The sequence below is a fragment of the Odocoileus virginianus genome, unplaced genomic scaffold (assembly GCF_023699985.2).
Source record: "Odocoileus virginianus isolate 20LAN1187 ecotype Illinois unplaced genomic scaffold, Ovbor_1.2 Unplaced_Scaffold_32, whole genome shotgun sequence".
In the NCBI taxonomy this organism is placed as follows: Eukaryota; Metazoa; Chordata; class Mammalia; order Artiodactyla; family Cervidae; genus Odocoileus; species Odocoileus virginianus.
In genome coordinates, this window is record NW_027224294.1 from 52,846 (window position 1) to 75,897 (window position 23,052).

At 37.7% G+C, this 23,052-nt stretch overlaps 1 protein-coding gene, 1 non-coding gene and 1 pseudogene across 2 annotated transcripts; all 3 read right to left on the minus strand.

Moving 5' to 3' along the window:
- Nucleotides 1–2,406: 2,406 nt before the first annotated feature.
- On the minus strand, nucleotides 2,407–3,335 carry LOC110150252 (olfactory receptor 4A47-like; annotated as a pseudogene).
- Nucleotides 3,336–15,794: 12,459 nt separating this feature from the next.
- On the minus strand, nucleotides 15,795–16,724 carry LOC110123773 (olfactory receptor 4A47-like). The gene has a single exon (XM_020871947.2). The coding sequence runs from the start codon at nucleotides 16,722–16,724 to the stop codon at nucleotides 15,795–15,797; it is 930 nt and encodes a 309-aa protein (XP_020727606.2).
- A 1,220-nt stretch (nucleotides 16,725–17,944) lies between these two features.
- On the minus strand, nucleotides 17,945–18,016 carry TRNAC-ACA (transfer RNA cysteine (anticodon ACA)). Its single transcript has one exon. It is a non-coding gene; the product is annotated as a tRNA-Cys (tRNA).
- Nucleotides 18,017–23,052: the final 5,036 nt, after the last annotated feature.

Genomic DNA, 23,052 nt, shown 5'->3' on the forward strand with positions numbered 1-23,052 from the left:
TTAATTTTAAAAAAAGAGAGAGTTCATCAAAACCAGAAATCTCCAGAAAGTGTTGGACATCTTTCACTATAAGCAGAACAACTATCCTGAATTTCATATTATGTTATAAGTGAGTTTTCTATGAATTCAGGGACATGGAAACTAGAATTTGAGCTTTTGATACCAAGTCCAAGTTTGTGTTTCTTGTCCAGTGTCAGGCCAACAAATTGAGATACAAATTTTTAGGGTAAGGGGTGGCAAATTTATTCAGAAAGCTAGTAGAGTGAGGATATGGTAGACTAGTGTTTAAAAGGACCATCTTGCCTGGGTTTGGGTGTTAGTTTCCTTATAGAATAAAAATAGAGAGGTGAAGGGGTAAAGTAAAAAAGGTGATGTGTGTGTGTTTAGTCACTCGGTAATGCCTGATTCTTTGTGACCCCAGGAGCTGCAGTCTGCCAGGCTCCACTGTACATGGGGATTCCCTAGGCAAGAATATTGGAGTGGGTTGCCCTGCTCTCCTTCAGGAGATCATCCAAACCCAGGGATCAGACCAAGGTCTCCTGCATTGCACGTGGATTCTTTACCATCTGAGCCACCACGGAAGCCAAAACGGTGATAAGTTGATGCAAATATTTCCTGGTTCTGGCCAGACTACAGAGGATATGCATTATTTTCTTCTTTCTTGCAGTCATTCCCAGGGGGGACTGGTCAGAATGTTTTCTTGAGCTAAATAAATGTAATTTTTCTTAATATTTAGGCATGGGAGGCAGCATTCCCAGAGATGGACTGTTTCTTTTGTATTCTATTAGCTACAGACAATATCTCTTTAGTGATTCACTTGTAGCAATAGTAATAGAATGCAAAGGTTAAAGTAAAAGAAATAGATCCAATATGGAGTCATATTTGTTCTTTCCTATTATACTTACATTGATTTTAGTGTATCTATATAAAGAAGTAAAGCAATAACCAGGAATGATTCAGCCATAAAAAGGAACAAAATTGGGTCATTTATAGAGACATGGATGGACCTAGAGATTGTCGTACACAGTGAAGTACATCAGAAAGAGAAATGCAAATATTGTATAATAATGTATATATGTAGAATCTGTAAAAAAAAAATGATAGAAATGATCTTATTTACAAAACAGAAATAGACACCCAGAAGTAGAGAACAAACATATGGATACTAAGCAGGGAAGGCAGGTGTACTATTGATGCTATGGGTAGAATAATGAGTAATAAGATAGGTAACTAACAAGAACCTACTGTATAGCATAGGGAACTCTACTCAATTCTCTGTGGTGACCTAAATGAGAAGAAACGTGAAGAAGACCAGAGCTATATGTGTGTGTGCAGGTGATTCACTTTGCGGTACAGCAGAAAATAGCACAACACTGTAAAGCAACTATGTGTGTGTGTGTGCTAAGTTGCTTCAATCGTGTCCAACTCTTTGTGACCCTATGGACTGTATACTGCAATACAAATTTAAAAAGAGAATGTTTTTAGATTTACAGAAACACTGAGAATGTATTTCAGAAAATTTCTATATATTCCACACAATTAAAATTCTTATATTGCTAATGGTTACAATTGTTACAAATTAATAAGCCAGTATTTATACATAAAAATAAAGCAGTGTGAGGAAACTGAGAATTAGTTAGGTCTATATGGACTAGTATGAAAAGATATTCAGAAGGCTAAGTGGTGCAAAGGAAAATTTATACCCAGACACACACACACACACACACACACACACACACACACACACACATATATACACTTGTAGTTTCAAAATATTAGTTGAATCTCAGAAACTGAGTGACTGCATTTGGAAGTACTGGGGTAACATGTTTTGGGATGTGTATGAGGTTTATTCTACTTTAATTTGCCTGGATTCTATATTTAGTATTCAAAATTATTCATCTTATTGTCAATTTTGATTTAAAAATTAAATACTACACTAAAAAATTCATGTGTAAAGCAAATGAAATAGAAAAAAGAATGGTCCATATAGCATTAAAATGTTAACTAGTATAGTAATAAGAATGAGGTAAAGTATGAGAATTCAACTTAAAACCAAGAATGAAAAAGTAATGAAAGTAAATGCAGAAGTTAATTAAAAATTAGTGTGCTCTATAAAAATTTCATTGACTAATTCATTAAATTCTATTTATTGATGTCCCAGTGAATGTATTCCACCTGTCTAAGTGTAATCATAAATCGGACATGATAGAGTGTACATTTTAGCAGGGAAACTATCATTATTTATGAAAATATAGTTATTTTTTTAATTTAATTATTATAAATCCTTTAGAAAAAAAGGAAAGCTTGCATTACATTTATAAAACTTCAACATTCTAAATAAATTGGTATTAAGGCTAAAGTTTTCTGATGAATAAAGGCTAAGCTTTCTGATGAATAACACACTTATTTGATACTTGATCTCATTGTGTTTCTCCAGAGTTTCTTCATAGCATTAGTCATCTCACAATTTCTTAGACTGTAGATTAATGGGTTCAGCATGGGGTTATGACTGTGTAAAACATGCTGAATGATTTGTCAAAGGGGAAAGTCTTAGCAGGTCTTGAATACATGAAAATACAGGGGACAAAGAAACAGAAAACCACAGTGATGTGGGAACCACAGGTGTGGGAAGCTTTCCACCTCCCTTCCTGACTCAGGTTCTTCAGAGAGTGCAGGATGACTCCATAGGAGACGAGTAAGGGTAAAAAAACCGTAGCAGAGCTCAGTCCTCCATTGGCCACCACTAAAATGCCAATGGCATAGGTATCATTACAGACAAGTTTCAATAAGGGGTACATGTCACACATATAGTGTTCAGTGATATTGGAGCCACAGAATGGAAGCCCATAAACAGTACTAAGTTGAATTACTGAGTGTAGACAACCTCCAACACAGGACACCACCAGAAGTACAACACACATCCTCTGCCTCATGATGACCAAGTAATGCTAGGGCTTACAGATGGCCACATAGCAGTCATAGGCCATCACCAGCAGAAGGGCGACCTCTGATACTCCAAAAAGGTGCTCAGTAAAGAGCTGGGTCATACAAAATTGGAAGGATGTAGTATATACCCCAAAGAACAAGTCTGAAATCAATCTGGGGGAAATGGAAGAAGAGTAAATTAAGTCTATAAATGACAAGCTAGCAAGAAAAAAATACATAGGTGAATTCAGGGTCTTACTGAAAGTTATTGTCACAACAATGAGCAAGTTGCCCATCACAGTCAAACTGTAGACAAGAAAGAACATAACAAAAAGGACTTTCTGTTCCTTTGGATTCTGTGTGAGGCCCAGGAGGGCAAAGTATGTCACATTGTTCCTTGGTTCCATCTAATCTGGATGGAAGCAATTTACCTGCAAAACAAGGGAGGACACTTTTAAATGTATTTTATTTATTTTTTTTCACTTGTCACTATTCCCTATGCTCACTTTAAAAAATACATAGATTTATTTTTCATTTGAAAGATAATTGATCTACAGAATTTTGTTTTCTGTCAAAACTCAACGTGCATTTTAAATTAACCTTTTTATTAATCCATTCAATTAAAACAATGTATATGGAGTTTCTGTGTCCAGTGCATCACAAGCATTATTATTACCAACTTGAATAAGGCAAAGTTCCCTATCTTCAGTGATAGGACACATAGGAAGGGATCAAACAATTCCAGGCCAATGCATTAAAGGCCATTACAGAATATTCATACAATGCTAAAAGTCACAATGTCAGATTATATCAATCGATCTGGAATAAGGGAAGACTTCCAGGAGGAAGTAATGCTTTGACTGAGCTTTCAAGGAAAAGTAAAAGAACAAGGAAAGATTAAAAGGGAATTCCATTGAAAGATACCCCATTTATGAAATTCCAAGTGTGTGCCACTGAGTCCCACGTAATATAATTTACATGTTCAGTGAGTGCAGATCAAACTTTAGGTATAAAGTCAGTATCCTGGGTTGTCTCAAAACTCACTTGGGGTCTTTAGTAAGGTATTCCTCTTTTTTTCCTGGGCAGTAATTACTGAAACAGTGTAATTTTGTGTCTCCAGCCTGTGTGTGTGCACTTATTTTGAATCTTGTACATGTAACACCTCCAATTTTGGACATCTCTAGTTGAATATCAACTTGGTATTTTTACAAGAATTTTTTTTTTCAATAAAAAGCTGCTCCTCTCACCTTCAATATATTTGCTCAGACCCCCACCCAAAAAAAAAAAATCTCAAACTGTTTTTCACTCACTTGTTTTTTTTTTTTTTTTTTCCATTTGTTTTTATTAGTTGGAGGCTAATTACTTTACATCATTGCAGTGGCATACATTGAAATGAATTAGCCATGGATTTACATGTATTCCCCATCCCGGTCCCCCCTCCCACCTCCCTCTCCACCCGATCCCTCTGGGTCTTCCCAGTGCACCAGGCCCAAGCACTTGTCTCATGCACCCAACCTGGGCTGGTGATCTGTTTCACCCTAGATAATATACATGTTTCGATGCTGTTCTCTTGAAACATCCCACCCTCGCCTTCTCCCAGAGTCCACAAGTCTCTTCTATACATCTGAGTCTCTTTTTCTGTTTTGCATATAGGGTTATCATTACCATCTTTCTAAATTCCATATATATGTGTTAGTATACTGTAATGGTCTTTATCTTTTTGGCTTACTTCGCTCTGTATTGATCTCATATGATTTTTTCAGAGCTTTACCAAATTCTCTAGCCTCTAATTGCAAAATGTATCACAAATTTAATCCTTCCCTACCCTCATTTCCTTCCTGGACCAGCGCAATTGCCTCTTGCCAATTATGTCCTCTTTCATTCTCACCTCTAACAATTTGTTCTCCTGGAGCAGTCCAAGTGCTTTTCTTTAAATTGTGTTCTGGTTCCAGTGGTAAAGAACCCACTTGCTAATGCAGGAGACATGAGAAGAGGGTTCAGTCCGAGGGTGGGGAAGACCCCCTGGAGGAGGGCATGGCAACTCACTTCAGTATTCTTGCCTGGAGAATCCCATGGACAGAGGAGCCTGGTGGGCTACAGTCCATAGAGTCACACAGAGTCGGACACAACTGAAGAGACTTAGCATGCATGAATGCATATCACTCAACTGCTCAAAACCACCACGATGTGTTCCAATCATGCACTTACCATTTAATATACCACACTTAATATTACTGTCTCAGTAATGGTATTTCTCACATTTTATTTGAATTAATTTCCCCCAAAGCAGACATTTTATCTGATAAAACTAGAACTGGAATTGAAGTTTGACTTACATCAGAATGGCTTACTTTTTTACACAGTATAGTCACACAACTGTGAAGCCTGAATTTCACTATGTATTTAAGTCTCACCTTGTGGAGAAATGTTCACAATCTGAAAGAAGATGTATTAACTCACTCATGAAGCCTTGGAAGTCTTTTAATCCAGTATGACAACAGAGATCAAAAGACTGCTTGAGGATATTTTTCCTTCATTCAGCTCTTCATTTATTTCTTCCATGGACTTGTCTGATTATTCAGAAGATTTCCATTTTCACTGTAGACTATTTAAATAAATTGCACAGAGTTCACAAAAAAAAAAGAAAGAAAAAAAGTTTACCATGCTAGGATAATTTAACAAAAATAATTGTAAATCTTATGTTTTCGTAGGAAGACAGGAACTAGCCTTTTCCCAGGGAAATTGATCTCAAGTAAGTTCTTTTCCTACTTATTTTAGTATAGAAAAATTCTATTCAGTTATTTAGTCCTTTTCATTCAATCAAGTTGCTTTGATAAAGCTCAGCTCAGTTCAGCTCTGCCGTATCCAAAACTTTGAGATCCCGTGGTCAGACTAATTGAAAGTTCAATTGAAATGTTGACATGCTATTTTCTTGTGCTGCTTTTCTTTCTTTCTTTCTTTCTCTTAATGCATTGCTTTAAGCTTAACAAAGAACATACTGAAAATGTATATAAGTTCTTAAAAAGATATCATCATATTTCCCAATAGGTTAAAAAAATCACTGGACATTTTATCTCTTCTGATTTCATTTATCATTGTCTTAGAATTGGCATGTGTCTAAGACTGATTCTTACTTAATTAAATTCACTGGGATTTTCCACTACATTTTAAAGAAACATGTATATGTAAAGATACTAATAAATCACATTACAGAAATAGGGTTAAACCTATATCACAGGGATAAAAAAGCAGCTCTATAAAGTGTGGATCACAATAAACTGTGGAAAATTCTGAAAGAGATGGGAATACCAGACCACCTGACCTGTCTCTTGAGAAACCTGTATGCAGGTCAGGAAGCAACAGTTAGAACTGGACATGGAACAACAGACTGGTTCCAAATAGGAAAAGGAGTATGTCAAAGGCTGCATATTGTCACCCTGCTTATTTAACTTATATGCAGAGTACATCATGAGAAACGCTGGACTGGAAGAAGCACAAGCTGGAATCAAGATTGCCGGGAGAATATCAATAACCTCAGATATGCAGATGACACCACCTTTATGGCAGAAAGCGAAGAGGAACTAAACAGCCTCTTGATGAAAGTGAAAGAAGAGAGTGAAAAAGTTGGCTTAAACCTCAACACTCAGAAAACTAAGATCATGGCATCTGGTCCCATCACTTCATGGGAAATAGATGGGGAACAGTGGAAACAGTGTCAGACTTTATTTTTGGGGGCTCCAAAATCACTGTAGATGGTGATTGCAGCCATGAAATTAAAAGACGCTTACTCCTTGGAAGGAAAGTTATGACCAACCTAGAGAGCTTATTTAAAAGCAGAGACATTACTTTGCCAACAAAGGTCTGTCTGGTCAAGGCTATGGTTTTTCCAGTGGTCATGTATGGATGTGAGAGTTGAACTGTGAGGAAAGCTGAGCGCCAAAAAATTGATGCTTTTAAACTGTGGTGTTGGAGAAGACTCTTGAGAGTCCCTTGGACTGCAAGGAGATCCAACCAGTCCATCCTAAAGAGATCAGTCCTGGGTGTTCATTGGAAGGACTGATGCTGACGCTGAAACTCCAATACTTTGGCCACCTCATGTGAAGAGTTGAGTCACTGGAAAAGACCCTGATGCTGGGAGACATTGGGGGCAGGAGAAGGGGACGACAGAAGATGAAATGGTTGGATGGTATCACGGACTCGATGGACATGAGTTTGAGTAAACTCCAGGAGTTGGAGATGGACAGGGAGGCCTGCATGCTGCGAGTCATGGGGTCGCAAAGAGTCGGACACTACTGAGTGACTGAACTGAACCATTTTTAGACTCTTTCCAAATAAGAACAAAATATCAGCCCAATAATTTTGTTCCAGTGAAGATTTATTTATCAAGTGTCTCCACAATTGCCATAGCAAGTTTATCATTCTTTTTATTTCATACTCAGTTTATCCTGCCTTGACATTTGTTACATGTAAAATGTTATCACTAGTTTGAATATAATATTTATATTTTTTTCAAATTATTTTTCGTAATTTAATAAAAAGATAGCTATTTTATACCAGGAACTGTGTTATGGGTGAGGACACAATTGATAAAGAGGAGGCAAACCATGTAAAGTTTCCTTCCCACAGGAACCTTGTATTTTCATTCTAGAGTAAGACAGTGAAGAAGGAGACAAGTTAATAAATTAGTTGTAATCAATGCAATGCTTATAAGAAAACAAATTGGGTACTGTGATAGAAATAAGAGGGAGAATTCTACTGTGGATACTGTAATTAGAGAAGACCTTTCTTAAAAGATGATGCTTAAGCTGAGATCTAAATGGTAAAACTGGCTACCATTGGAATCAAAGTACAGATAGTCAAATTAACTAAATATCAAGTTAAAGTATCTCATTCCAGAGATGACCTGGGCTATGTGTAGAAAAAAATTCTAAAAATTGAACAGAACTTTTTACTGCAGTCTTAAGTTTTAAAGGAATGTTTAGAGTGTACACTTTTGTCTTGCTTCATATTTTAATGAGAAAGTTTTCAACTTTTGAAAGTTGAGTACAATATGAGCTGTAATTCTGTCAGATACAGACTTATTTATGTTTGGTGCCTTCCTTCTATACTCAATTTGTTGGGAATTTTTTTTTTCATTATGAAAGGATGTTGAATTTGCATACTACCAATGAAAAATGCAATGGTTCTGAGGTCAGGAAAGAGGTGGCACCATTTTAATTTAACCAATGACAACATGGTTAGCATCAACAGTACGGCATCTCCTTGAGCATTCCTGTCCTTTTCAGGTGTGCTCCTGCAAATTTTTAACTGTAGCTCAGATTAGAATCTGTAAACCAAACCATCCAAAGATTCTTTAAGCCATTTGACTGGATAGAATAAATTATTTCTTTGTAACCTAGATAGACATAATTCAGTGCCTTCAGATGAGAACTTTCACATATAGTAGACCTAAAACTCTCCATGTCATCATCATTTTTAATGGAATGCCATCGATTTCAGAAGCATTCCAGTTCATAAGAGCCTCCCCACTTTTATGTGTGTGTGTGTGTGTGTGTGTGTGTTTGGCAGAAGCATATACTTCTAAGAGGGTTAATTAGAGATGATGGTTATTCATTCAACAAATATTAATTAAGCATTAATTTGGGCTTCCTTGGTGGATTCTGGGCCAAATTGTCTTCTAGCTCAAGATATGTGATACTGAACAAGACAGACACCCTATTCTGCTTCTGAACTTCCTATATTTGTAGTCTTTACATATACTGCTGATGCTGCTGCTGCTGCTAAGTCACTTCAGTTGTGTCCGACTCTGTGTGACCCCATAGACGGCAGCCCACCAGGCTCCCCCGTCCCTGGGATTCTCCAGGCAAGAACACTGGAGTGGGTTGCCATTTCCTTCTCCAATGTGTGAAAGTGAAAAGTGAAAGTGAAGTCGCTCAGTTGTGTCTGACTCTTAGCAACCCCATGGACCACAGCCTACCAGGCTCCTCCATCCATGGGATTTTCCAGGCAAGAGTACTGGAGTGGGGTGCCATTGCCTTCTCCAACATATACTACTAGCATGTTATAATGAACTCATGTTCATAGCAAAATAATGTTTTGACTTATCACACACGTGTTGTTAGGTGACTCAGACTTACAGCTGTGTCACTTAAATTTTTGAAAGTGCAGGGCTAGTTTATAAGGAAAGAATAAGACAATGAAATTCAGGTAAGGCCAAAGATATAAAGGACCATTAGAAGCAAGAATGCATACAAGGCCAGTCAGCTTTCACAGTGTTCTTCCTGGCTGAGAGAGAGAAATTATGTACAAGCTTTCCTAAAATTAGATTAATTAATGAATTCATACACACACACACACACACACAATAATCTCAAAAATGACAGAATGATCTCTGTTCAATTCCAAGGCAAACCATTCAATATCACGGTAATCCAAGTCTATGCCCCAACCAGTAATGCTGAAGAAGCTGAAGTTGAATGGTTCTATAAAGACCTACAAGACCTTTTAGAACTAACACCAAAAAAAGATGTCCTTTCCATTATAGGGGACTGGAATGTAAAAGTAGGAAGTCAAGAAACACCTGGAGTAACAGGCAAATTTGGCCTTGGAGTATGGAATGAAGCAGGGCAAAGGCTAATAGAGTTTTGCCAAGAGAACACACTGGTCATAGCAAACACCCTTTTCCAACAACACAAGAGAAGACTCTACACATGGACATCACCAGATGGTCAATACCGAAATCAGATTGATTATATTCTTTGCAGCCAAAGATGGAGAAGCTCTATAGAGTCAGCAAAAACAAGACTGGGAGCTGTCTATGGCTCAGATCATGAATTCCATATTAGCAAATTCAGACTTAAATTGAGGAAAGTAGGGAAAACCACTAGACCATTCAGGTATGACCTAAATCAAATTCCTTATGATTAAACAGTAGGAGTGAGAAAAAGATTTATGGGAATAGATCTGATAGAGTGCTATGAACTATGGACAGAGGCTCGTGACATTGTACAGGAGACAGGGATTAAGACAATTCCCATGGAAAAGAAATGCAAAAAATCAAAATGACTGTCTGATGAGGCCTTTACAAACAGCTGTGAAAAGAAGAGAAGCAAAAAGAAAAGGAGAAAGGGAAAGATATCCCCATTGAATGCAGAGTTCCAAAGAAGAGCCAGGAGAGATAGAAAGCCTTCTTCAGTGATCAGTGAAAAGAAATAGAGGAAAACAACAGAATGAATGATCTCTAGAAAGACTAGAGATCTCTTCAAGATAATTAGAGATACCAAGGGAACATTTCATGTAAAGATGGGCTCAATAAAGAACAGAAATGGTATGGACCTAACAGAAGCAGAAGATAGTAAGAAGAGGTGGCAAGAATATACAGAAAAACTGTACAAAAAAGACCTTCATGACCCAGATAATCACGAAGGTGTGATCACTCACCTAGAGCCAGACATCCTAGAATGTGAAGTTGAGAGGGCCTTAGAAAGCATCACTATGAACAAAGCTAGTGGGAAGTGATGGAATTCCAATTGAGCTATTTCAAATTCTGAAAGATGATGCTATGAAAGTGCTACACTCAATATTCCAGAAAATTTGGAAAACTCAGCAGGGGCCACAGGACTGGAAAAGGTCAGTTTTCATTCCAATCCCAAAGAAAGGCAATGCCAAAGAATGCTCAAACTACTGCACAATTGCACTCATCTCACATGCTAGTAAAGTAATGCTCAAAATTCTCCAAGCCAGGCTTCAGCAATACATGAACTGTGAACTTCCAGATGTTCAAGCTGGTTTTAGAAAAGGCAGAGGAACCAGAGATCAAATTGCCAACACCCACTGGATCATCAAAAAAACAAGAAAGCTCCAGGAAAATATCTATTTCTGCTTTATTGACTATGCCAAAGCCTTTGACTGTCTGGATCCCAATAAACTGTGGGAAATTCTGAAAGAGATGGGAATACCAGACCATCTGAACTGCCTCTTGAGAAACGTGTATTCAGGTCAGGAAGCAACAGTTAGAACTGGACATGAAACAACAGACTAATTCCAAATAGGAAAAGGAGTATGTCAAAGCTGTATAGTGTCACCCTACTTATTTAACTTATATGCAGACTACATCATGAGAAACGCTGGGCTGGAAGAAGCACAAGCTGGAATCAAGTTTGCCGGGAGAAATATCAATAACCTCAGATATGCAGATGACACCACCCTCATGGCAGAAAGTGAAGAAGAACTAAAAAGCCTCTTGATGAAAGTGAAAGAGGAGAGTGAAAAAGTTGACTTAAAGCTCAACATTCAGAAAACTAAGATCAATGGCATCTGGTCCCATCACTTCATGGGAAATAAATGGGGCGACAGTGGAAACAGTGTCAGACTTTATTTTGCAGGGCTCCAAAATCACTGCAGATGGTGATTGCAGCCATGATATTAAAAGACACTTACTCCTTGGAAGGAAACATATGACAAACCTAGATAGCACATTTAAAAGCAGAGACATTACTTTGCCAACAAAGGTCCATCTAGTCAAGGCTATGGTTTTTCCAGTGGTCATGTATAGATATGAGAGTTGGACTGTGAAGAAGGCTGAGTGCTGAAGAATTGGTGCTTTTGAACTGTGGTGTTGGAGAAGACTCTTGAGAGCCCTTGGACTGCAAGGAGATCCAACCAGTCCATCCTAAAGGAGATCAGTCCTGGGTGTTCATTGGAAGGAATGATGTTGAAGCTGAAACTCAAATACTTTGGCCACCTGATGGGAAATGTTGACTCATTGGAAAAGACCCTTATGCTGGTAAGGATTGGGGCAGGAGGAGAAAGGGATGACAGAGGATGAGATAGCTGGATGGCATCATCAACTCGATGGACATGGATTTGAGTAGACTCTGGGAGTTTGTGATGGACAGGGAGGCCTGGCGTGCTGCGATTTTGGGGTCACAAAGAGTTGGACATGACTGAGTTACTGAACTGACTGACTGATGCATATATATATATATATATATGTTATGTTTATAAACAGAAACACACACACATATATATTTTTGGTGGTTTGTTCACTAAGTCATGTCCATCTTTTGCGACCCCATCAACTGTAGACTGCCAGGATCCTTTATCCATGGGATTTCCCAGGCAAGGATACTGAAGCATGTTGCCATTTCCTTCTCCAGAGGATCTTCCCTACCCAGGATCGAACACAGGTCTCCTGCATTGCAGGAGATCTCTTGCATTGCAAGGGGATTCTTTACCAACTGAGCCACCATGGAAGCTATATACATATATATATGTTATACATATATTAGTTTAACACTCTAGGCCAGGTGAGTAGTTCTATTACAGTTTAAAGGACTTTATTGTTGGCAATAAAGTGTTCAAAGTAACTAACATTAATGAGCACTTCAGTTCAGCTCCTAAAGAATCTGCCTGCAATGCAGGAGACCTAGATTTGATCCCTGGGTTGGGAAGATCCCTTGAAGAAGGAAAATGCTATTCTTTCCAGTATTATGGTCTGGAGAATTTCAAGGTCACAAAGAGTCAGACATGACTGAGCAACTTTCACTTTCTTTTCACTTTTAGTTGTCTAAGAACTTGTTTGGATTATTTTCTTTGATCTTGAAAATATCTTCATTATTCCCTTTTAATAAAAAATAAGAAAGGCATATTTGCCAAAGTTTACATTATTAGTGGCAAAGCTAAGATTTAACCTTAGAAGAATCTTTCTCTAAAAACTATGCTCTCAACCATTAGAATATACTGAAAGCTACCACCCATTCCTTAAAAATGCACATGAAATTATTTGAATCAGTTCTGATGAGATGGATGAAACTGGAGCCCATTATACAGAGCGAAGTAAGCCAGAAAGATAAAGACCATTACAGTATACTAACACATATATATGGAATTTAGAAAGATGGTAACGATAACCCTATATGCAAAACAGAAAAGGAGACTCAGATGTATAGAAGAGACTTATGAACTCTGGGAGAAGGCGAGGGTGGGATGTTTCAGGAGAACAGCATTGAAACATGTATATTATCTAGGGTGAAACAGACCACCAGCCCAGGTTGGGTGCATGAGACAAGTGCTCGGGCCTGGTGCACTGGGAAGACCCAGAGGGATCGGGTGGAGAGGCAGGTGGGAGGGGGGACCGGGATGGGGAATACATGTAAATCCATGGCTGATTCATTTCAGCGTATGACAGGAACCACTGCAATGATGTAAAGTAATTAGCCTCCAACTAGTAAAAATAAATGAATACAAAAAAAAATGCACATGAAATATATTAAACATAAAATCCTTACCAACAAAAGAAAAACTATAAAAATGGGGCTCTTAAAGTGAATGACTGGTTAAGCTTATAATAAAAATGAGTTTTTGTCATTGTGTCCAAGTGTGTACTGCTTGCCGCACATCAGGCCAATACCTGGAGAGACAAGTTGTTAGGACAAGAAAGGGGAACTTTATTCAGAAAGCTAGTCGAGAGAGGATACAGTGGGCTGGTGTTTGAAAGGATCGTCATCCATGGGTTGGTGTGCTAGCTTCTTTATAGAACAAAAATGGAATGAGAAACAATGAAGGAGCAAAATTTTAAGAGGCAGTAAACTAATGCAAATATTTTCTACTTCTGGCCATACTCCACAGGGCACGTGTTAATTTCTTATTTCCTGCAGTCATTCAGCAGTGGGCCTGGTCAGGATGTTTCCTTGAGCTAAACAAATGTATTTTATTTTAATATTCATGCATGGAAGGCAGTTTCCCTGAGATGAACCATTTCTTTTATATTCTTTAAGCTATAGACAGCTTCCCTTTAGTGATTAACTTGTACCAATAGTAATAAAATACAAAGTTTAAAGTAAAAGAAAAAGATCCAGTAGGAGTCATATTTGTTCTTTTCTATTTCACGGACATCAATTCTAGTGCATCTTTTTTGCTCAGTCACTCAGTCATGTACCACTCCTTGTGACACCATGAACTGCAGTGCCCCAGGTTTCCCTGTCCCTCACCATCTCCCAGTTTGCTCAAACTCATGTCATATCCAGTTTATAAAGTCTGTATCTTTATAAAGAAGTAGCATAAGAGCCAGGAATGACACAGCTATAGAAAGGAACAAAACTGAGTCATTTATAGAGCTATGGATATACCTAGAGACTGTCAGACAGAGTGAAGTACATCAGAAAGATAAATGCAAATACTGTATAATAACACAAATATGCAGAATCTGAATAAATTGATACATACGATCTTCTTTAAAAGCACAAATAGAGACTCAGATGCAGGAAACATATAGATGCCAAGGGAGAAATGCAGGCAAGGGATGAATTGTGAGATTGGGATTAACATAGAGTATTGACACTATGTATAAAATAGGTAACTAATGAGAATTTGCTGCATAGCATAGGGAGCTTTACTTATTGCTCTGTGGACCAAAACAGAAAATAATTCAAAAAGAGAGGGGATATATGTATACCTATATCTGATTCACTTTGCTATACAATAGAAAATAGCACAACATTGTAAATCAACTATGTTGTTGTTTGGTCACTACGTTGTGTCTGACTCTTTTTGCAACCCTGTGAACTATAGGCTATCAGGTTCCTTTGTTCATAGAATTATTCAGGCAAAAATACTGGAGTGGGTTCTTCTTTTCTTCTCCAGGGGATTGTCCCTACCCAGGGATTGAACCCATGTCTCCTGCATTGGCAGAAGGATTCTTTATCACTGAGCCACCACAAATAAAAATTTTAAAACAGAAAATCCTTTTAGATTTACATAAAAATTGAGAACATATTTCAGAGAATTTTTATTTATTCTGCACAATCAGCATCGTATATTATCATGGTACATCTTTTACAAATTAATAAGCCAATATTTCTACATTAAAAAAAGTAAAGCAGTATGAGAAAATTGACAATTACTTAGGTCTATATGGACTAGTAGGGCCTCCCAGGTGATGCTAGTGGTAAAAACCTGCCTGCCAGTGCAGGAGACATAAGAGACAGGGTTCAATCCCTGGGTTGGGAAGATCCCTTGGAGAAAGGCATGGCAACCCACTCCAGTATTCTTGCCTAAGAGTCCTGTGGAGGAAGAGGCGGGAGGGCTACCGTCCCCAGCGTGGCAAAAAGTCGGATATGACTGAAATAGCTTAGACATTGTGCATACATACGGCCTGCTCTTTAAAGATCTTCAGAAGGCTAAGTAGTGCAAAGTTGATACACAGTGGCATCAATAAAAACATATATGAAAACACACTTATATTTGCAAAGATTATTAGTTGAATCTTAGAAACAAAGTGACTGCATCTGGGAGAAGAGGGGGATAGTGATTTGGGATATGTATGAGATTTATTCTACTCTCATTTTTCATGGATTCTTTATTTAATATTTGTAATTGTTTATCATATTTTCAATTTTGATTCTTAAAAATGCTACACTAAAAAGTTAAGTGGTAAAGCAAATGAAATTGAATAAAGAACATGGTCCATATAGCATTAAACAATTCAACTATTATAATCATTAGAATGAAGGTAAAAGATAAGAATCTGACTTTAAGAATGAGAAAGTAATGAAAGTAAACCAGGAGTTTAGTTAAAAATCAGCGTATTCTATAAAAATTTCATTGACCAACATATTACCTTATTTATTGATGCCTTAACTGTAAAGGTATTCCACCTCTCCAGGTGCAATGATTAAATCAGATAAACCAGATAGAGAGGTTACAGGCTAGCAGAGAAATTGTCATTGTTTATGAACAACAGTTCAGTTTTAATTATTATAAATCCTTTAGAAAGAAGGAAATCTTGCACCACATTTATAAAGATTTTCCATTACAAAGAAATTGGTCCTAAAGCTAAATTAGTTTCTTCATTATAGATATTGTACTTATTTAATATCTGCTCTGATTTTTTTTCTCCAGAGCTTCTTCATAGCATTAGTCAACTCAGAATTTCTTAGACTGTAGATTAATGGGTTCAGCATGGGGGTTATGACTGTATAAAACACACTCAATGATTTGTCAATGGGGAAGGTCTTAGCAGGTCTTACATACATGAAAATACAGGGAACAAAGAAGCAGACAACCACAGTGATGTGGGAACCACAGGTCTGGAGGGCTTTCTGCCTCCCTTCCTGACTCAGGTTCTTCAGAGAGTGCAGGATGACTCCGTAGGAGATGAGTAAGAGCAGAAAAACAAGAGTGCAGATCAGTCCTCCATTGGCCAACACTAAGATGCCAATGACATAGGTGTCAGTACAGACGAGTTTCAATAAAGGGAACATGTCACACATAAAGTGATCAATGACATTGGGGCCACAGAATGGGAGCCCATAAACAGTGCTAAGTTGAATTACTGAGTGCAGAAAACCTCCAACCCAGGATACCATCAGCAACACAACACACACCCTTTGCCTCATAATAACCAAATAATGCAAAGGCTTACATATGGCCACATAGCGGTCATAGGCCATCACCAGCAGAAGGAAGACTCCTGATCCACCAAAAATGTGCTCTATAAACAGTTGACTCATGCAGGCTTCAAAAGATATGGTATTTTCCCCAAAGAACAAATCTGAAATCAATCTGGGTGTCATGGAAGATGAATAAGCAACATCCATAATTGATAAGCTAGCAAGAAAAAAGTACATTGGTGAGTTCAGGGTCTTACTGACAGTTATAGTCACAATAATGAGCAGGTTGCCCACCAGAGTCAAAATGTAGAAGAGCAAGAACATAACAAAAAGGACTTTCTGCTCCTTTGGATTCTGTGTGAGGCCCAGGAGGACAAAGTAAGTTACATTGTTCCTTGGTTCCATCTAGTCTGGACAGGAGCTGAGTTTACATATTAGAAACTGTATACCTACAAAATAAGGGTGAGATTTTTTAAGTGCATTATAAATTAATCACTTTATGTATCCATGCAATTACCACAATGTGTATAAAGCACATATTTTTCTCCATTGTTTCAGAAAATGTGATCACCAAAGTGGATGTCATACTGTCCTACTCTTATTGATATGATACATAATGAGGCATTAAACAATTCTGGACCAGAGATGACTTATAAGAACATTCACAGGATGCTAAAAGTCACAGGCTTCCCTGGTGGCTCAGATGGTAAAGAATCTGCCTGCAATGTGGGAGACCTGGGTTCAATCCCTGGGTCAGGAAGATCCCCTGGAGAAGGAAATGGCAACCCACTCCAGTATTCTTGCCTGAAGAATTCCATGGACAGAGGAATCCATGGGGTCACAGATTTGGATACAACCAAGTGACTAACACTTCTATTACTTAGAGTCATAGTGTAGAGATATAGCAAACTTGATTCAGAGAATATTTCCTGGAAAAAAAAAAAGAACATTTCAACTGAGGTGTTTTTTTTTTTTTTTTAATACAGTAAATAAACTTTATTTTTCTGTTCTGAGATGACATTGCCAACAGTCACAGATTTGCATACGATACAGTTATGTATTGGCTATTTACAATTTACAGTAGTATTTTTTCCTCTGAAAAATATAAGTACAAAAGCTAAGTAAACAATGAGGTACTGCCATTTGGATTTATCATATGTCAGAGCTTAAAGAACTAGTCTTTAGCAAATATTCAACAAATCAATCTGGATAATCAACTGAGTTTTAAAGGAAAAATGATAGAACAGGAAAAGATGGAAAGGGAATTACATAAAAAGGTAAAATGTTTCTGAAGTTCTGAAATTGTAATACTAAATACCCACATAAGCTATCAGTAATATACACATTCAGAGTGAGCAGCTCAACTATGAATAGAAGGTCACTGCCCTGTATTGCCGCAGAACTCACTGAGACTTTTCTTAGGGTCTTTAGTTACTATTCTTCTTTTTTTCTGACCAATAAATAGTGAAGCAGTCACATTTGTGTTTCCAGTCCATAAAGTGAAGTCACTCATTTGTGTCCAACTCTTTGTGACCCCATGGGAGGGACCCACCAGGCTCCTCTGTCCATGGAATTTTCTAGGCAAGAGTACTGGAGTGGGTTGTCATTTCCTTCTCCAGGGGATCTTCCCAACCCAGGGGTTGAACCTGGGTCTCCTGCATTGTAGGCAGACGCTTTACCATCTGAGCCACCAGGGAATTCCAGTCCGTATCTCTAACCAAATTCCTAGACTTGTATAGTCAGCATTTTTGGACTTCTTTGGTTGGATATCAGTTTAGTATTCATAAAAGAAATTTTAATTTTTACACAATAAAAAGGTGTCTCCCATCTCATTGCATAGTCCCACCTTTGATGTAATTGTTCAGCAAATTAAAAAAAAAATAATAGTTTTCACTCCCTTTTGGCTCTCATATTACTTATTGATACTTTTAACTAAATCCTACTGTTTCTATTTTTAAAATATAACACAAATTTCATCATTTCCTGTCCCCCATTTCCTTCTTTACCAACTGCCATAGCTTTCCAAATCTCTCCACTTTTATTCTGGTCTTCAGTTTGTTCTCTTGAAGTAGTCCAAACTTTACTCTTTTAATCTTGTTCTGATTATGTTACTCAACTGCTCTAAACTCGAAGAGTGGATTCCAATCAATCAGTCAGAATTTAATGTACCACATTTAACATTTGCAGTTAAAAGAAGTGTAGTCAACATTTTGAGCTTACCTGGAGGCTCAGAGGTAATGAACTCACTTTTCAGTGAGAAAAGCATGAGACAGAGGTTCAGTCCCTGGGTTGGCAAAATCCCCTGGAAGAGTAAATGGTAACCCACTCCAGTATTCTTGCCTGAGAAATCCCATAAACAGAGGAATGTGGCAGTGTACAGACCACGAGGTAGGAGAAAGAGTTGAACACAGTTTAGCAGCTAAACAACAACAACAATTACCATTTTACAGTCTAAGAAAATGAGGTTCAGAGCATCTAGCTAACTTCCCCAAAGTCAAGCAGTGTTAAGTGATAAAAGTAGAACTGGAACCTAATTTTGATTTATTTCAAAATGATTAAATTTCTTACATAATAAAGTCACACCATTGTAAAGACTGGTTGTCACGATTTCTTATCAGTCTTACCTTGTGGAGGCTTGCTCACAATCTGAAGAAAGCTTTTTTATGTTGCTCATAAAAACCTGGAATTCTTCTTTCTTCTAGTATTACAACAAAGAGTGAAAGGCTGCATTATTACTTGAGGGAATATTTTATTTCATTCAACTGTCTATTAATTTTTTTCATGGGATCTTCTGATTATTCAAAGACATTTTAATTGAATTGTAGATTGTTTAAGAGAAATACCATGGCAACTACAAAAAAACAAAGGTTTACCATGTTTAAACAATTTATTGAAAAGGCCACCAAGCTCTATGTTTAAACAGGAAGATAGCAACTAGACATTTCCCAGGAAAATTTATCATAAGTAACTTCTTTCCTTACTACCTTCAAAAAAAAAAAAATAAAATTCAATTGTTTAGTTCTTCTCAATCAGTTCTGTTGGTGTGGCCAGACTAGTTGATTTGAGATTTTGAGATACATTCCTGTGCTGTTTTCTTTTCTTTTTTCTCTCTCTCTTTTGATATTTTGATATCCACATCTTCAGTTCTTTAAGCCTAAGAAGGACCTTCTGAAAACGTTTTATCAGTTCTTAAAAGGATATTCTCTTTTTTCCCACTAGGGGCAAAGACCACTGGACATTTTATTCTTTCTAGTGACATTTATTATTAAGTCTTAGAATTAGAAAATGTCCAAGACTGACTCTTGCTTAATTAAATTCACTGGGATTTTCTACTACATTTTAATAGTGCACCTGTATTTAAAGATACTACTTAGCCAAATCACAGAATTAAGGTCACAATGATGGAGACAAAAATCAGCTTCAGCACCATTTTAAGGCTACTGACAGCCAGGAATAAAATACCAACTCAATCATTTTGTCCAAGTGAAGATTAGCTCATCATGTATTTCTTCATTTGCCCTAGCGCATATTTTTTTTTCTTTCATTTATGACTCAATTTATTCTACCCTTCATTTGGCTAAACATATAAAATTTTTATCAACAATTAAGATATAATAAGTAGGTGTTTATCCATTAAAAAAAAATTAAGCATGTTAGTTGCTCAGTCATGCCTGACTCTGCGACCCCATGAACCAGTCAGTTTCCTCTGTCAGATTCCCCGTGAGCCTTCCAGGCTATCCATGGAATTCTCAAGGCAATAATATTAGAGCGGTAGCCATTCCCTTCTCCAAGAGCTCTTCCTGTCACAGGGATCAAACCCTGGTCTCTTGCATTGCTGGCAGACTTCTTACCATAAATTTAAAAAAAAAAATCTATCTCTTATATCTAAATTGGTGTTGCTGCTGCTGCTGCTAAGTCACTTCTGTCGTGTCCGACTCTGTGCGACCCCATAGACGGCAGCCCACCAGGCTGCCCCGTCCCTGGGGTTCTCCAGGCAAGAACACTGGAGTGGGTTGCCATTTCCTTCTCCAATGCATGAAAGTGAAAAGTGAAAGTGAAGTCGCTCAGTCGTGTCCGACTCTAATGACCCCAACCTTTCTTGGTTTCACCACCCGCTCCCTGAGCAAATCATCAGCATCACCCTCAGCACCAACACAGACACCATCCCTGTGGGCAGAGCTGCTCACAAATACATATATATGTTGCATTTTTGTCTGTATGTGTGATCCAAACTATTGGGTCCAGTAAATAATTAAAATTATTAACTCATCAAAACAGAAAGAAAAGCACTACCAAAAGTCTTTCTCAAAGGTAAGTAGCAGAAAAATAAAGTTAAAGAAAATTATTATAAGTGGAAAGCAGAAATACACATAATAATACACATATAGGCACACACATAGAAAACTGCACGAAAAAAGGAAAACATAAAATTTGTCTAAAACTCTTTTCTACATACTAGATGTTCCTGTTCCTCCTTTTTCTAAGAAATGTTTCTGAAACACACTTTCTTTTTTTATTTTTTTTAATTTAATTTAATTTTATTTTATTTTTCATTTATTGTTATTAGTTGGAGGCTAATTACTTTACAGTATTGTAGTGGTTTTTGTCATACATTGACATGAATCAGCCAAGGATTACATGTGTTCCCCATCCCGATCCCCCCTCCCACCTCCCTCCCCATCCCATCCCTCTGGGTCTTCCCAGTGCACCAGCCCTGAGCACTTGTCTCATGCATCCAACCTGGGCTGGTGATCTGTTTCATCCTTGATAGTATACTTGTTTCAGTGCTGTTCTCTCTGAACATCCCACCCTCGCCTTCTCCCACAGAGTCTAAAAGTCTGTTCTGTACATCTGTGTCTCTTTTTCTGTTTTCTGTTTCTGTTATCGTTACCATCTTTCTAAATTCCATATGTATGTGTTAGTATACTGTATTGGTCTTTATCTCTCTGGCTTACTTCACTCTGTATAATGGGCTCCAGTTTCATCCATCTCATTCGAACTGATTCAAATGTATTCTTTTTTACTGGCTGAGTAATATTCCATGGTGTATATGTACCGCAGCTTCCTCATCCATTCGTCTGCTGATGGGCATCTAGGTTGCTTCCATGTCCTGGCTATTATAAACAGTGCTGCAATGAACATTGGGGCGCACGTGTCTCTTTCAGATTTGGTGAAACACATTCTTTCATTCACTCATCTCATAATCTGGACTGTAAGTCAAGATAAAAATTGTTGATTACTCAAGACTTCCTCTTGAGGTTTAATGTGTTTATACAGACAAAACAGGTGAACTGCTGACACTTTTTAAATATACTTGTCACTTTATATAAGTGATTCAGTTATTTCAATGATTTAAAACTAGTAGTTTGAATTACTAAAAGAACATTTAATACTTAAATAAGTTGTTAAAACTGCCTCCTCAAAAACTCAATCTCATGTTACCTCATGTTAGTGACCTCTAAAAGAAAATCACCTGTGGTCCCAGTAAGTAGAATGCACAGATTATACAAGTAGATATTCTGGGATCACATCAGGAGAGCCAAAACCATTGTCCCCTTTAGGTTGTGCTAAAGGAAACTTTTCTCTAGGAATAATGACACATTAGTTTCATCATAGCAAATCCAAGAATAGAGGCAAGTAAATCAGAAGCACATTTGAAGCAAAACATCTGATCAACTAATAAGGAGTCATTTTGATAGGACCAGTGGTTCTGATGATTTTGAAGAAATATTTAAAACAGGTGGTCTAAGTGGCCAAGGACTTATATAGGTAGACACTCTTGTGGATGGTAGAGGAATTCAAATTTCATCTAAATCGGAAAGATTGCCACAAAGACAGCCAGCTAAGCTGTTTACAAAATCATGGAAATAAGCCTGTCACTTAGGTATATTTGAGTTTAATTTGTAAACACTTTACAGTCCACGTCTTTGAAGATATAGCATCATTGAGATGTTCTCCTTTGGGTAATAGACATGGGCTAAAGAGATCAAAGTGCTATTTCCAAATGGCTCAGGATTTCAAAATGTGTAGACTTTCATCATTTCAACTGCATCCCTTTGAGGTTGTTTCTACTGACTGAGGCACTAGTCACCACACCCGTGAGTTCCCATCCACCCGTGCAATGAGTCCTTTTACCCAGGTGCAGAGCTTCCCTGGACCCAGGCCAAGCTGATGCTCCACACCTACAAAGCTAGATCATGTTATAATATTAACCATTCACTTATTTATTCAACAGGTAAGCTCTCTTCTCGAATGTAAGAAAGTCCACACAATGATTCATTTGCCTGATAATATAGGTGAAGTTAATAAGACTTGTTCTTGGCCACCTAATTAGTACCAAGGACTGAATTTTTCTATCATGTAACCTGGTGCTCTCTATTCTTTCAATATTATTATTAACACTGTGTCACATCTAACTACAGGACAGTTGCCTTTATAAAGGATTTGAAAATGTACCTCAAGTTTGAAAAATAATAACTAAATTCTTTCTCAATGCATGCATCATGCTAAGTCGTTTCAGTCCTGACCAACTTTTTGAGGCCATGGGGACTGCAGTGGCCCGGCTCATTTGCTCATGGGATTCTCCAGGCAAGAATACTGGTGTGGGTCTCCATGCCCTCCTCCAGGGGATCTTCCCAACCCAGGGATCAAATCCACGTTCCTATGTCTCTTGCATTGGCAGGCGTGTTCTTTACCACTAGTGCCACTTGGGAAACTCTTCTCAGTGCATAAT

Bases quoted from the DNA above. Each gene is read 5' to 3' on its own strand.
- LOC110123773 (XM_020871947.2), bottom strand. From the start codon at position 16,724: ATGGAACCAAGGAACAATGTAACTTACTTTGTCCTCCTGGGCCTCACA.